Source organism: Zootoca vivipara, chromosome 12, assembly GCF_963506605.1.
Source record: "Zootoca vivipara chromosome 12, rZooViv1.1, whole genome shotgun sequence".
Taxonomy (NCBI): domain Eukaryota; kingdom Metazoa; phylum Chordata; class Lepidosauria; order Squamata; family Lacertidae; genus Zootoca; species Zootoca vivipara.
In genome coordinates, this window is record NC_083287.1 from 9,058,185 (window position 1) to 9,073,627 (window position 15,443).

Consider the following 15,443-nt stretch of genomic DNA (forward strand, 5'->3'; position numbering starts at 1 on the left):
ATTTGTGGGGCATAGGAATTCATTCAACCCCCCCCCCCCCATACCCCCCATAAGGTCTGTGGGACAGTGGACCGGCCCCTTGCTGGAAAAGTTTGCTGACCCTTGGCTTAAGCCCTCCTAGGCATATAGAGCCATGAATTGCCCTTCTGCCTGCCAATCAATTTTGGATGTGTTGTTCTTCTGGAGAGCCCAGCATTTCTCTCAAGATGTCTAGGGACAGTCTCTGCTACCTTCAAGCCCTACGAGCGTTTCTCAGCCTTAATGCCTGCAGGGTTCTGAAGAGCTCAGCTTTTTTTTTTTTTTACATTAAAGCAGAACAATGTAGGATTGAAACAAACAAAACTTCAGTGAAGCTTTTAACTTATAGCACAGCAAAGGAGGGCTTTTCTAAAAAGAGAAAACAGCCCAGAGCTCTTTGCTGTCACATAATTAAAACTCTCTGCAAAGGCCATGGACCTATAGTAGCACACAGATATAGGAAAATATAGAGCCATAAGGTCAGTAGCAAAGGACAGGAGGGCACCCCCCCGTTCCAAATATAGAGCCATAGGAGCCATCTCCTAAGGCCTGTGGAGGCTTCACACCCCCAATAAAATATTTGAGGGGTGGGGCTCCTGCAACGATGATGGGCACTGTCATTCAAATGATGTGTGTGCACGGCATCATGTGATCGATTATGCAAGGTGGGGCTTACCTGCCCCCCCCACAATCTTTTATTCAAGTTGGCACCGCTGTATAGAGCTATACCCAATGCTGCTCATGCAACTGGGCCTCCCCCTCCTCTCCTTTCCCCATGTACCCTCAAAATCTGCTCCAGGGCTGTAGAGGCCGGGAGGGGAAAGTTCTATGTACAAATGGGAATCCGCTGCGTGAATGGAATGGCAGCCCTGGATGGAACCTGTTGACTTCACTGTTGACTTCATCTGTGAGATGCTGTTGGAGAGGAGGAGAAAATCTTGAAAGCCGGGGATGGGAAATGGACTGTCCTGAAAAAAGCAATGACTGGCTGACCAGAATCCTGAAGGGAAGCATCCCTAATGGATATACCCTGTTTCTCCGAAAATAAGACGTAGCCATAAAATAAGCCGTAGCAGGATTTTTAAGCAGTCAAGGAATATAAGCCATACCCCGAAAATAAGACATAGTGATAGGTGCAGCAGCAATGCCGGCCGCAGCAGCAGCAGGAGGAAAAAATAAGACATCCCCTGAAAATAAGCCATAGTGGTTTTTTTTGAGGAAAAATAAATATAAGACGGTGTCTTATTTTCGGAGAAACACAGTATTTAGTTGCAGGTCTCATTTTGTCCTTACTACAAGGTATCCAGGTTTTACTTTATACTGCAGGAAGCCCATTTTTGCCTGCCTTTTGCTTTTCCTACAGATGTTTTATGTCTACTCAAGCTGCTTTGAAAGAATACCTAAAATCAGAGAACTGTAAAGAGTTGGAAGGGACCACAAAGGTCATCTGGTCCAGCCCCTGCAATGCAGGAAACTTTTTGTCCAACGTGAGGCTCAAACCCACAACCCTGAGATTAAAAGTCTCATGCTCTACACCAGGCATCCCCAAACTGTGGCCCTCCAGATGTTTTGGCCAACAACTCCCATGATCCCTAGCTAAGAGGACCAGTGGTCAAGGAAGATGGGAATTGTAGTCCAAAACATCTGGAGGGCCGAAGTTTGGGGATGCCTGCTCTACACCAACTGAGCTATCAAGGCTGGTATCCGAAGGAACATTCTGGGGATTTCCCTGTTTAGCATGACCAGGCGGCGACAACCCCAGCCCCCAGGGATCATAAGGAAGGAATAAAGACCCTGACAATGTTATATGGCAGGGGTTCCCAACAAAATTTTCTCGAGGACCCCTCATCGAGCCGCTATTGTGACAAGGAACCCCATTAAAAAACCAATTTCCAAGTAATCAGAGTTATATTTTCTAATTTTTCCAGTAAGCTTAACACTGATCTTGGAAGGGTTAGGTTCAAGGGACGCCGACGATTTAGGTTCAATGGACACTGACAAGATCGGTTCGAGAGTCACTGACTTACTTGCTTGAACATCAAATGCATTATCTTCCTCTTCATCTGTAGGCCTTTGTCATTTTAACGAACCACTTTTTAACCAACGGTCCATTTTTAACTACGCGAACTGTAGTTTTCCGCGAAAAACAACGCTTTGTTTACAAACACTACTGTTTTGCAAAGAGGCAGCGCGCGCCAGGGAGGAGGGAGGGGAATGGAGAAGACAGGGTACCTGCGCAGTAGCGCACAAATGGAGCCGACGCGCGCAAAGCATCTTGGGGAGGTGAGCGTTAGTAGAATGCGCACACTGCCTCTTTGCAAAACAGTAGTGTTTGTAAAGCGTCACCTAACGGCATACAGCAGAACTACTGCCTTTATCTAATTCTAGTTTTGCGCTAGACTCTGCTCATGCAGGAATTGGCCAAAACAAAAAATCTGTTATCATACGAAATATATTTAATATATTTTTTATTCTAATAGCATCTTGCGGACCCCTCTGGCTTAGCTCGCGGACCCCTGGGGGTCCGCGGACCACCTGTTGGGAACCACTGTTATATGGAATTAAAATTAGGCCACAACTTTATTAAACTTCTGAATGTCGGAAGACCTTGGCTTAGGCCTTGGGTATGTACCCCTCCCAGCCCCCCAGCCGGGGGAACTGGGGAACATCAGGGTAAATGGGAAATGGGGGTTCTCTGCGAGACCTAAGTGTAGCAGGCAGCCAAACCCATATCCCTGCGCGTAGGGTAGTTCACTGATGACCTTTCGGTGTATGGCCAGTGACACCCATAAAACCCATTTAAGAGGGGTACTCTGGAATTGCCGCGCACCACTTCATGCCCCCCCCCCCATTACAGGGAAGAAAAGACTAAAGGATTCCACCCAAGGCCATAACCGTTGAAGTTTATAAATGGGGCTGGCCCCAACTCCCAGCAGGAAACTTGATTACTGAGGCTGGGCATGAACCTCCAAAAATGAACACTGAAAGGCAAGCCAGCCCATTTGCCAGTCAGCTCCCTGGGAACTGTAGCACCACGCGCGATCTCGCAAAGGGCACCCGGTATTCCTTGTATGGTGACCCAGATAGGCATTCACCAGAAGGATAGTCTTTTGCAGCTAGTAGGTGGGAAATGAGGATTCTTTGATTTGGGCATGCAATTGAAAACACAGAATCAGAAGTTTTTGTTTTTGTTTTGCTGTGTGCAGCCTTTTTACTTAAGTGTATCCTTTTCCATCTCTGCTCTCCAGGTTTTGATTCTGGCTTTTAGCCCTAATTGACCCAATCACATCTCACATTTAGAGGACTGTTGAACAACATTGGCTCAGCTGCAGACTTTAGGTGTTGCTTTTTAATCAGTGTTAAAAATGGATTTAAAATAACAATGGGCTGGTCTCTTGATGGATGATTTATTTTTGTAGTTAACCATGGAGGATTTGCTAACAGTACATTCCACTTAGGAAAATGGTCATTTGTCCAGCATTTTATACTTTGCTGAAATACGGCCATGCAGGATTGCAAATGGAGTAGGTGTTAAAATGTGCTAACTGGTTTGTGCCAACAACGCAACACCATGAAGATGTAAAGGGGATCTTCATTTAAATTAACATACCACGGTTGAAACGGAAATGTTTGGTTTTGGAAAGGTTCCGTAGTCTTTTTGTTAGATGTACAAAATATTTTAATTTAGCACATGAGATTTCTAAACATCAGTGGAGGCAGGTGGGGGGCGCCTTGGAAGAGCAGCCACATTTTCTGGAATCACAGTTAGAGCATTTGAAGAAAACTACCACCTCTCCTCTCACTGATTTCCCCCTTAAAAATCACTCCGTCTGTTCACAACTTTGCCGCTGTATGTGTCATGGACTGGCTGGATGCAGAAGAGTGGTGAGAGGGAGCTGCAGGGGAAGAAGGCTCAGAGCCAGGAGAGTGGTCAGAGGGAGAAGAGGAAGCAGACAAGGAGGAGGAAGGGTCAGAAGCTGAAGAGGTAACAGGGTTTAGTGTGCAGGAAGAGGCTGTGGCAGAGAGCAGACCAGAATCACAGGCAGAAGCGGAGGCTGGTGGCTCCAAAAAAGGGGGCCTTTGGGCCCTTCCTACAGTGAGAAGATGGAGGGCCTCACCACTGCTGCCATCGTATAACAGACCCTCCAAATGTTCCTGTTTTTCAGGGACAGTCCTGGATTTACAAAAGCCATTCCAGTTTCTGATTTGACCCCGGAATGTCCCTCTTTTCCTTAGAAATGTTGGAGGGTATAGAGTTTTTATATGTGTTGGAAGCTGGGGCAACCCAATCAGATGAGCAGGGTAATAATAATAATGATAATAAAAATAATAAGGAATAGGATGTCTCTATTTTCATTGGAGAAATGTTGGAGGGTATGATATAAGTGGGAAGAAAAGTCATGGAGTGGGTCTAGGGAAAGTAAGCTGGGAGGGGGAGACGGGGAGATCAGCCACTGTCACTACACATCATCATGAAGAGAAGACCGCAGTAATTCAGGTGACGCTGGCCCTGGTTAGATTGTAGAGATTATCAAGCGATAGGGTGTGCCAAACACTATGCCTAAGAAAAAGCTAATGTATTTTTTTTTATCATCGCACCCTGTAAATTGAAAACGAGCAGAACCTAAAAGAGAGATATATACATGTTTTATCACATGAGCATCCATTATCATTGCTATGCTAATTGATGATGTAGACAGTATGTTACAAAGTGGACCTTAGCTGATGTCACTAGAAAAGGACAAAGTATTTTGGCAGAGGAGCAGCCTTTTTTTGGGGGGGGGACATAGTGACAGCAGCAACACAGGTCCCCATCTTAATTGTGCATTGCAGAGTTCATTGTAAAAAGAGGTCCTTTGTGGCTGCTTAAGCAAAATGTGCTGATATAAATGGAGCAGCTCAGTCGAAACATGTTCGGTTGCATGTACCAAAGGCCCCCACTATGACAAAACCCAGTGAGAGAAAAAATGGGGTTCAGCAGCATTTAGAGGTGGAAGACGTATTCTGTGTTCTTCAGGGGATGAGGCTGCAGTGTGCACTGTAAGAGAACTCTCCTATCTAATGAAGAGGACAAAGTGCACGTTCTCTTTCCAGTGACTGTGGGGTCTTTATTAAACAGCATATTAAATCAGATGTGAACATCAAGCCTCTGAAATTAATTTTTCCTGTGATCCAGTGTCACACAAAAGCTCGTCTATCCAAAACGAATCAGTTTGTTAGTGCTATATCTGTTGTAACTGCACACATGCAGGGCAAAGGGAAGAAAATAAAACCCTCTGTGGGGCACTAATTTACAATGTTACCAAGGACCAATTTGTATATCCTGGCGATGCACGGGGGCTGGGCACACACCAGTGTGTGAATGTGCATGTGCGTCACACAGATCCATTTTTCCTGTGTACGTTTATGTGCACATTCATCCACACATGAGCATTCAGGTGTGTTTTTCTTTCACATCACTGGGTAGTGCTTGGCGGGATGTATTCGCACATAACATGCATGTTGGATTTTTTCTCCTTACTGCATTATCTGCAATTGTAGGCCCAGCCCACCCATGAGGCAAGGCGAGGTGACTGCCTCAGGCACCTGCTTAACATTAAATAGCTGAGCACTAATACAAGCCTCTTTGATGACCCAAAGGAACATGAGAACAGTGATATGCATCAGTTTATAACAGTATGGTTAATTCAGGCATTTTTTTTCTTTAAAAAAATCTTTATTTTATTGCTTAGTATCAAAAGAAATGAGACGTTGATTAAAGGCCATTGTGAATTGAAATTAATATTCATCTTTATCCTATGAAGCAGGATTGAAGGAGGGACTTGAAATTAACAGAAGCCACTGAAATAGGACAGAATCACAGTATGTTGCATTCAAGTAAACAGTAGCATGGATGGATGGATGTATAATTTGACCTAGTCTTTGCGGATCAGAAGACACTAACTATAGCACTGAGTTTGATTTTTCGGCAGGCATTTCAGGGCCCCACTTTGCTCAGATCAGTAAATGTCAAATAGAGCCACGACATAAAAGAGGCTGTGTCGATAATGCGCCTGCTGTTCTTCCCCTTTGTTATGAGGGACTTTTGTTTCCTAACACTAAGGCTGCAATCCCATAGTCATTTATCTGGGAATAAACCTCATTGAACTCAGTGAGACTTACCTTCTGAGCAGACATGCATAGGATTACATTTTAAGTTGCCTGGTTTTCTTATGCAAAAAAAAGGAATTGCAAATATATATATATTGTATATATATTAAAAGATATGAAGCCGAATCCCCCTTCTCTTTTGGGGGATAGCTTTACTATTTACATGTTCAAGAGATAGAAAATGGATGGAATGGTTGTCATCAGTGTCCAATTCTACTCCATACAGTAACAGGCAAACTCCTTCAAGCTACTCAGATATATACATGGACCTATAAGCCCACATATGGCTCCTGTTGTACAGATGAGCCATGCACACGTTCAGCACTTCCATGTCGGCAAATGTAACTGCAGAATCAGGATGCAGGTTCAAAATCCAAAGAGTTGAGTATATGCTAGACACAGGAGCCCTTTGCTAAGTACAAAAAAGTGGGCCTGAACGTCCCAGTTGCACCATCTCTGGTAGCAAATACACACTGGGATTCAGCCACAGATTGGCGTGCAAGGCAAGAGGTGAAGGTTGAACAGATGTACTCAGAGGTACTGGAATACAGCCACCTGCTTCTTGCTTAAGAGTCGCAAGCTAAGCAACTTTTCAGAAGTGTACAACTGTTGTTTTTCTTCAGCAGGGGTGGCTACCCTTTGGTTAACTGCCAGGTGTTCTTGGACTCCAACTCCCATCAGCCCCAGCCAGCAGAGTTCGTGGTCAGAGATCATGGGAGTTGCAGTCCAGCAATATCTCCTGGGCCTCAGGTTAGCCAACCCTGTTCTTCAGCTGAAGTGTTTTATGGGCGGCACATGATGTTCTGTGGAGTTGTCACACACAATAAAATGCTCAATTGGCTAAGGGGAAACGGTCATTGTCTGCAACCCTTTCATCCTGTACAAGTGTAACTCTCATGCCCTTCTTTTCCTTCCCTAATATTGCCTTTGAGATTATGTGCACGTTTTAAACATGCTGGTAAAACTTGTTCAAAGGGGAATTTCTACATCAGGCATCGGCAACCTCTGGCCCATGGAGGCCATTTATCCGGCCCACGGGCCGCCTGTGAACCGAGCTGCCTACTCGGCAAGTCCCCCGCGTGCTTCGGTAAACCGGTGCAGCACGGCGCAGGGACTCGCCGAGCGGCGCCAGAAATCGTGTCTACGCAGCCGCAGAAGCTATTTCTGGCGCTGCAGACATTTTAGAAATTGGCAGCCAGCACCGGAAATCGCTTCTGCTCAGCCGTGGACATGTGCAGAAGCCATTTCTGGTGCTGTGCTGCCCATTTCCAAAATGTCTGCAGTGCCGGAAATCGCTTCTGCGCAGCCGCGGGCATGCGCAGAAGCCATTTCCGGTGTTATTGGGACATGGGCAGCGCGGCACCGGAAATCGCTTCTGCGCCTGTGTGGCCTATGTCCAGTCCACGGACGATAGTCTGTGGGAATCCTCTGGCCCACGGGCAGAAAACATTGCCAAAGCCTGTTCTAGATACAGTAGTTGATTTATAAAAAGAAGAATGAGAGGGGCTTGGAATTCTTAAAACAGTAAACGTTGGGCAACGATAGATTGCTTGTTACTTAAGTATCTGAATTGTTGTGTACCTTGTAAATTCTGCACAGGCCCATAAATTCTGCACAGCCTCAAGGATGATTCCTTGATGTCTGACTAGATTGCTTGTTGAACCACAATTTGAAACAGTGGGTGAAATTCTGGTTTTATAGTTGCAGTTTCCATCTGTGGCCAGATTCCAAAACTAGGCGTGCTTAAGTCTTGTAAGTCAAGAAGCTGAAATGTGCCTAACTTTATGTTGGATTGTTTCTGACATGTACTTCAAGGTGAATTGCTAACACCTTTGGTCTTTTGAATTTGGTTGCATTTGTTCACAAATGTATTGGCTCAGTATGTTTTTATTCCACTCAGTGTTTTTTGTCAGCTAGAATCTATTCCCCCCTGTTGTGAAATGAAATTGGTTAACCATAAAAACAGGAACATGCTATATACACACATATATTAAAAATATGCTCAAACAATATCAGAAAAATAGAAAAATTCTGCAACCCAGTTTCTTGTTTCTGAGAGGTGCCTCTTTCCTAGAGAAGGAAAAGGAAAGACTATTTCGGACTAGGCCTGCTTTGGCGAAACAGTGCTTGTTCACCAGCTGTTTAAACATTTACATCCAACATGTGCTGAAATCTTTGCTTGTATACAAGAAACCCAAAGGACGTACAAGATCGCCACAGCAACATATATCAAAAATCACAGAGAAGTCCAGACCACAGACTGTTTCCTAAACCAACAGCTCCACAATTCATCCAAACTGCCTTGTTACTGAAACTGAAAAAAGTCAGAACCAAACATTATGTTGATTCGCTAAAATCATGGACAACATTTTAGGACTCACACTATATACTTCAAGCTGTAGTAATACAAGGGAAAGGTCTGAACCCTTACTCATTCAATCACACTTCAAATGAGAAAGAAGTCCCAAACAGTTTTCTTAAGACACGTGAACAGGGTGCAAATCTAAGTTTAGTTGTCTGTTCCCATCAGTAATAGTTAGCAGCCTTGCTCAAAAAAAATTATCCAGTTTAACTTTTCACTTATTTTAAAAAGTAAACAAGCTATTCCTTTCCTAAGCCTCAGACCACTCTTGTCTGGCTCCATTTCTGATTGTTGTTGACCAACCATCTCTTGTTGCTTAAATGTCTGATATCAACTGATCATTGTGGTTGTCATATGATTTCCTTGGTCATCTGCAAGACAGCTTCGTTGGGGGTTACACAGTGCAAGATGAGGCAGGCAGGTCTTGCCAGCAAAGCATCACAACTGCAGTGGTTGAACAGGGAAAACTCAGATGTTTTCTAGGGCATCTATGGGGACAAAGCCCTTTTTCTTTCCACTGCATACTTTGATAAAGCCGTCGTGTTCCTTTTCTGAAGTAATACAGATCTGTAGACAAAGAATGGAGAGAAAAGTTTAAACACCCCACACTCAATAACCACTTCTATTCAGGAACCCAAATAGGTATAGGTGATGCTTCGTGGCTGTAAGGTCTGAGCTGAAAAGACCACCAAATTTCAAAGCCCATGACAATGGGATGCACATCCACACAAGAAGTAATGGGGCCTGCATAATACCACTTTAGTAATCAGCTGTCAAGCAGGCGAAATTTGTAATGTGTGCTTTCCAATTCAGCCTCATGAACATAATGCAAGATTTTCTCCTCCCTCCCACCCATTCTAACAATGGTGTGTGCCTTAAGTAGAGATCAGACAAAAGCAAGTTTCATGAGGCTCCTTGCATTGTGTGTATGTGGGGGGGGGGCTGGGCACCTGATTCCAAAATAGGCCTAATGAGATGGCCTGAAATCTCTTGCAATCTTCAAAGCCCTCTTTGTCTAATTTCCTGGTTATGTTGAAACCTTTGGCTTTTGCTTAGGGTTGCCTGACTCAATAGAGGACAGGACTTCTGTGCCTTTAATTGCCCTGCTCTCTTTTGAGTCTGGAAACCTTAAAGAGAAACCAGCAGACCCTTTGTTTAATTTCTCTTTAAGGTTTCCAGACTCAAAAGAGAGCAGGGCAATTAAAGGCACAGAAGTTCTGTCCTCTATTGAGTCTGGCAACCCTACTTTTGCTTGACTGGAATGTTGCCTGCTATGCAGTGGTAAGCCACATCAGTTGCTCTGCTCAAGAAGAAGAGTTTGGATTTGATATCCCACTTTATCACTACCCGAAGGAGTCTCAAAGCAGCTAACATTCTCCTTTCCCTTCCTCCCCCACAACAAACACTCTGTGAGGTGAGTGGGGCTGAGAGACTTCAAAGAAGTGTGACTAGCCCAAGGTCACCCAGCAGCTGCATGTGGAGGAGCGGAGACGCGAACCCGGTTCCCCAGATTACGAGTTTACCGCTCTTAACCACTACACCACACTGGCTCAGTTTTGTTTCTGGCCTAATCTACTACTGGCCTGTGGCCCTTGGAAATGTGGGCCTCAGTCTAAAAGAGCCCCCCCCAATCTTCCCTAGCCAATCAAATTTTCTCTGCACCACCTCCCTGGATCTTCCTATTCTTTGGGCTCAGCGGTTCCTTTCTTCCCACATCTGTCATGCATTTAATTCCTAGCACAACATCAGGGGGATCTAGTGCAGAACTGGTCCCTATTTGTGGCTGCAGTCTTCTAGCAGCTTAGAGCAGTGTTCCACAACCTTTTTATCGCCGTGGACCAGTCAATGTTTGATAATTTTACTGCGGCCCACATTTTAATTTAATTGTATTTAATGTTCCTTGGGTGGCCTGGTACCAATTGATCCATGGACCAGTCCCGGTCCGTGGACCGGGGGTTGAGGACCACTGGCTTAGAGCATTGCTCACTTGTAACAACTTATTGAAAGAGTTCTTTGTGCAATTTCTCCCCTAGGCCCTCCTAAAGTCGACAAGCAAGCCATGCTCTTTTCCATCCCTTTCAGGCTCCAGCTTTGTTACAAGGGTTTATATTATCTACTTGAAAGCAGAAGGGTACAAAGCTATATAAACACAAAGTGCTTTGCTGTCTGGGCAAAGAGACCCAGCATGCATTAGGAGGGCACCAAAAATATCTCTGCCTGCCTGAATGATGTTTTGTATTGCTGCTGTTGATATAACATTGTGCATAAAAACTTCCTCATTTCCTGCAATGGGCATTTTATGGTTTGTATGCGCACGTCTTGCTATACATATATAACCCTCATTAATGTGCTGGCGAGTTTGTGTAAGAATTCCTGTTGTGACGTTCCTGTTTGTGACGTTCAGGACCCTTTTAAAATATCAAGGAACTCCACCTCAGGCTTAGCAAATGAAACTTTCAAATGAGTGTTCCTAACAGTCAGTTTGGTTCAGTGATTTTGTTGTCTAATATCTGTATCAAAGAAAGAGAATGCAGCTCCATACTGTAAATTCCTATGTGCGCAACGTGGTCAGATAGGTTTGTCACATAAATATGGGAGCCAGCTGAGATCCACCACGTGGAGGCTCCTTGAAACTGCAGCTGACACAGGCAATGATCCGCCCATGCACAGGGTCTTACCGTGCAAGCCGGTCAGCACTATGCAGTATGTTTTTGTTCTGCCATGAAATGAATGCGCCAAATTCTGATAGGGTTGCCATATGTCTGGAATTTCCCAGGCATAGCTGGGATTTGGCAGTTGGAAACAGTGCCTGGGAGGAAATCGCCAAAATGTCTAGGATAATCTGGACGTATGACAACCCATGCCGGAGGTGTAGATTTTGGTGAATTTCCTTTAAAACAGCTCAAAAACTTCATTTTATTCCCCCCCCCCCAAAAAAAGAGAAAAAAGAGAAAAACAACAACTTTGTTAAAAGAAGCTCAACCATTTTTGTGTCCGGATTTTCACTTTTTAAAACATGGCAACCCTAAATTCTGAGCACACCACACAAGTTCATCTTCAGGGGTAGAGTGCCTGCTTTGTACGCAGAACATCCCAGGTCCAGTTTTCAGTATCTCCAGGTGTGGCTGCAAAAGTCTTCTGTTTGAAAGCCTGGAGCCAGTCACTGTACCGTGTTTCTCTGAAAATAAGACACCGTCTTATATTTATTTCTCCTACCCCCCCCCACAGTGGCTTATTTTCAGGGGATGTCTTATTTTTTATTACGCGTCCAGCCTCGCCTCTTCCTTGAGGCCCTCCAGAACTGCGCCCATTTTCGGGGTATGGCTTATATTGTGCAAATGCTTAGAAATCCTGCTATGGCTTATTTTATGGGTATGTCTTATTTTAGGAGAAACAGGGTAGATGCTGAGCTAAATGGACCAAAGGCTTGATTTGGCGCACAACAGTATTCTGCCTTGTTTTTGTTCATCAGCAATCCCTGCACTTTGGTATCCTCCCAAAACTGATTGTGCAAAAGGGCTAGATTGACCAATGGTCTGATCTGATGCCCTGTGTGCTCCTTCTTTCCACGGTAGTGGCAGAGTACTTGTCATTTCACTCGGTTCCTCCCCAAAATCCATTAACAGCATCAACCAATAGCATTATTTTGACTTAACTGGCTTTTTTTGTATGAATATTAAAAAAGGAAGGAAAAATACTTTCACTTGCTGTGACTGAGAGGCAGTGGAGGTGCTAGCAAGATGGACTGGCTTTTTAATCATTGCTTTTAATTAACGGAGACTGTGAACGACTCTTGTCCTATTATAGACTAGTTTTCTATTAATTTACTTAACTGCCTGGCATAAGCTGGACTGCCATGGGCTACTAGGAAGCAACGGTAAAACGGTACTAGGAAGCAACGGTAAAACTCCAGGTCCATATAATTTGCCATGGTAGTCACTTCCAGTTCAATTATGACTCAATTCATATGTACTTGAAGGGATGTATGCTAGGCAGTCACAAAATTAAAAGACGCCTGCTTCTTGGGAGAAAAGCAATGACAAACCTAGACAGCATCTTAAAAAGCAGAGATATCACCTTGCCTACAAAGGTCCGTATAGTTAAAGCTATGGTTTTCCCAGTAGTGATGTATGGAAGTGAGAGCTGGACCATAAAGAAGGCTGATTGCCGAAGAATTGATGCTTTTGAATTATGGTGCTGGAGGAGACTCTTGAGAGTCCCATGGACTGCAAGAAGATCAAACCTATCCATTCTTAAGGAAATCAGCCCTGAGTGCTCACTGGAAGGACAGATCGTGAAGCTGAGGCTCCAATACTTTGGCCACCTCATGAGAAGAGAAGAATCCTTGGAAAAGACCCTGATGTTGGGAAAGATTGAGGGCACTAGGAGAAGGGGATGACAGGGGACGAGATGGTTGGACAGTGTTCTTGAAGCTACGAACATGAGTTTGACCAAACTGCGGGAGGCAGTGGAAGACAGGAGTGCCTGGCGTGCTATGGTCCATGGGGTCACGAAGAGTCGGACACGACTAAACGACTAAACAACAACAACATGCTAGGCATCACAATCTCAAATCTCCAATCATTATACATTCTCTTGGAAGTATGTACCATGGGATTTGATGGAGCTAACTGCATGAGAAAAGTAGAGGTGTGATCACAATGTTTCAATGCACAGGAAGGAATTCCAGGTTTACTCACTTGGTTCTCTTTCAGGGTTATCTGCCCCTGCTCCTTGCATCCAATAAACGTTCTGATACACCTGAAGACATGCTCATCTTGCTGTACTCTTTGAACGAAATTTGCTGGGAAAAAGCCAACTCGGTCTTCTATTTTCCCCTGTGAAGAAGGTGAAATGACAGAAGAAGAGTTATGGGCTGCTGTAATGCTCTTGAAGATGGTTTGGAAGCTGCTGGTGGTGGTGCAGAATGCAGTGGCCTGATCTTAAAGACTTACACGGGTTGCTGGTGGGCTTCTGAGTCAAATTCTAGTTATTTATGCTGTTGCAGAAAGCACTAAATGACATGCAGCCCAAATGTCTGAAGGAGTTAGTAAAGGTAAAGGGATCCCTGAACATTAGGTCCACAGACAGCTTCCAGGTCATGTGCCGGCATGACTAAGCCGCTTCTGGCGAAACAGAGCAGTGCACAGAAACACCGTTTACCTTCCTGCCAGAGCGGTACCTATTTGTCTACTTGCACTGCGTGCTTTCAAACTGCTAGGTTGGCAGGAGCAGGGACTGAGCAATGGGAGCTCACCCCATTGCGGGGATTTGAACTGCCGACCTTCTGATTGGCAAGCCCTAGGCTCAGTGGAAAGCATGCCAAAAAGTGCACGTAAATAAATAGGTACCGCTCTGCTGGGAAGATAAAACAGTGTTTCCCTGCACTGCACTGGTTTCGGTGTTCCGTTGTGCCAGAAGCGGCTTAGTCCTGCTGGCCACATGACCTGGAAAAAACTGTCTGGGAACAAATGCAACCCCAGAGTCGTCTGTGACTGCACTTAACTGTCAGGGGTCCTTTACCTTACCTTTTAAGGCGTTCAAAGCAGTGTACGTGGTTCTCCTTCCTCCCATTTTATCCTCAAAACCACCCTGTGAGGCAGCTACAGCCGAGAGACAGTGACCAGTCTAAGGCCACCCAAGTCAGCTATGTGGCTTAGTGGGGAGATGAACCTGAATTTCTCCAGAGACACTAACTGGTGCACCACACTGTCTCTCACGTTATGATAATGCTCCCACCAAATGGGCGGATGGGTTGATTGCATCCTTCTGTTTCAGCTACTGATCTGAATCAGCACCCCAGATTGAGAAAGAAGGGAAGAGCCCCTAAATTGTTGCAGTGATTTGCCAACAAGGCAGTGCAGATGCTTGGGAGGTGGGGGCGTGAGGTTGCAGTCCAAGGTGCTTCTGGGGTTACCGTTGGCAAGCTTGCTTTCCTTCCACCCTCCCATCAATCAATGCCCCTTCCTTGGTGCTGCTGTGCCTTGCAAGGGCTTCCTTACAATGCCAATAACAGGGGCAGATTTTGGTAATATGGCGCCCTGAGCAAGGACAAAATCCCCTCCCCCAAATATTTCTTATTTTCATGATAATTCCTTTGAGTACAGTTGCTTTTTGTGGATCTTCTCAGTAGATGCCCATATAAATATACTTGTACCGTAGGTATTATTATTATTTATTTATTATGTGCCCTCTCGACTCAGTGCTCTGTGTGGGGGAACTGTCCACACTGACAGTAAAGTACTAATTTATATCGGCTACTGAGAGGCTACCGAGGAACAAAAGTGTTCCCTTAGACCAGAGTGAAGCACACGCCTCTCAAGCCTACAAAATGCTGCTCCAACACACTGAAGCAAAGGAACGTGTGTCAACACTAATGACCAACACACACGTGCAATGTTCATTTTTCTTTCTTTCCACATTACTGTACTTGGGTAATTGCGATCCTACCTTCCACCAGTCCTCATTTGTGTCCTCCAGAAGTGTGATCCTATCTCCTGGCCTACAGTTAGAAGACAGAAACATTGGGAACACGTTGTTTAGATAAATGAATGTGTATTACGTTGGGCATTTTGTTTTGAGTTCAGTTCAGCAAAATTTTTATCCATTCATTTAATTTGTATACTGCTTCTCATCCAAACATCCCAGGGTGCTTCACAACAGGAAAAATACAAAATGAGAACATAAAATACATTTTTAAAAACAGAAAAAACACACCAATAACCCAAATGATAAACAACAACAACAAAATAAATTTCTTAATCCCTGCCCTTCTGACTGGGTTACTCCAGCCACTCTGGGCAGCTTCCAACAAAATACAAAGGGGAAAAAATCCTGCAGCAAACATTAAAATAACTTTCTTTTCAAAGGCACAGTATGTCAATATTTTCTGTGTTAATTTACATTACTATTA

General features: G+C 44.5%; 1 protein-coding gene across 1 annotated transcript in view; it reads right to left on the bottom strand.

The window, feature by feature from the left end:
- Positions 1-5,626: 5,626 nt before the first annotated feature.
- The window catches only part of STAC (SH3 and cysteine rich domain), a 69,242-nt gene continuing 59,425 nt past the window's right edge, over positions 5,627-15,443 (bottom strand). Inside the window, exons 9-11 of the mRNA XM_035130095.2 lie at positions 14,981-15,032; positions 13,231-13,368; positions 5,627-9,097 (exon numbers count right to left, since the gene is read on the bottom strand). Coding sequence (XP_034985986.1) covers positions 8,999-9,097; positions 13,231-13,368; positions 14,981-15,032 — 289 coding nt within the window. The 3' untranslated portion in view covers positions 5,627-8,998. The remainder of the gene's footprint in view (positions 9,098-13,230; positions 13,369-14,980; positions 15,033-15,443) is intronic.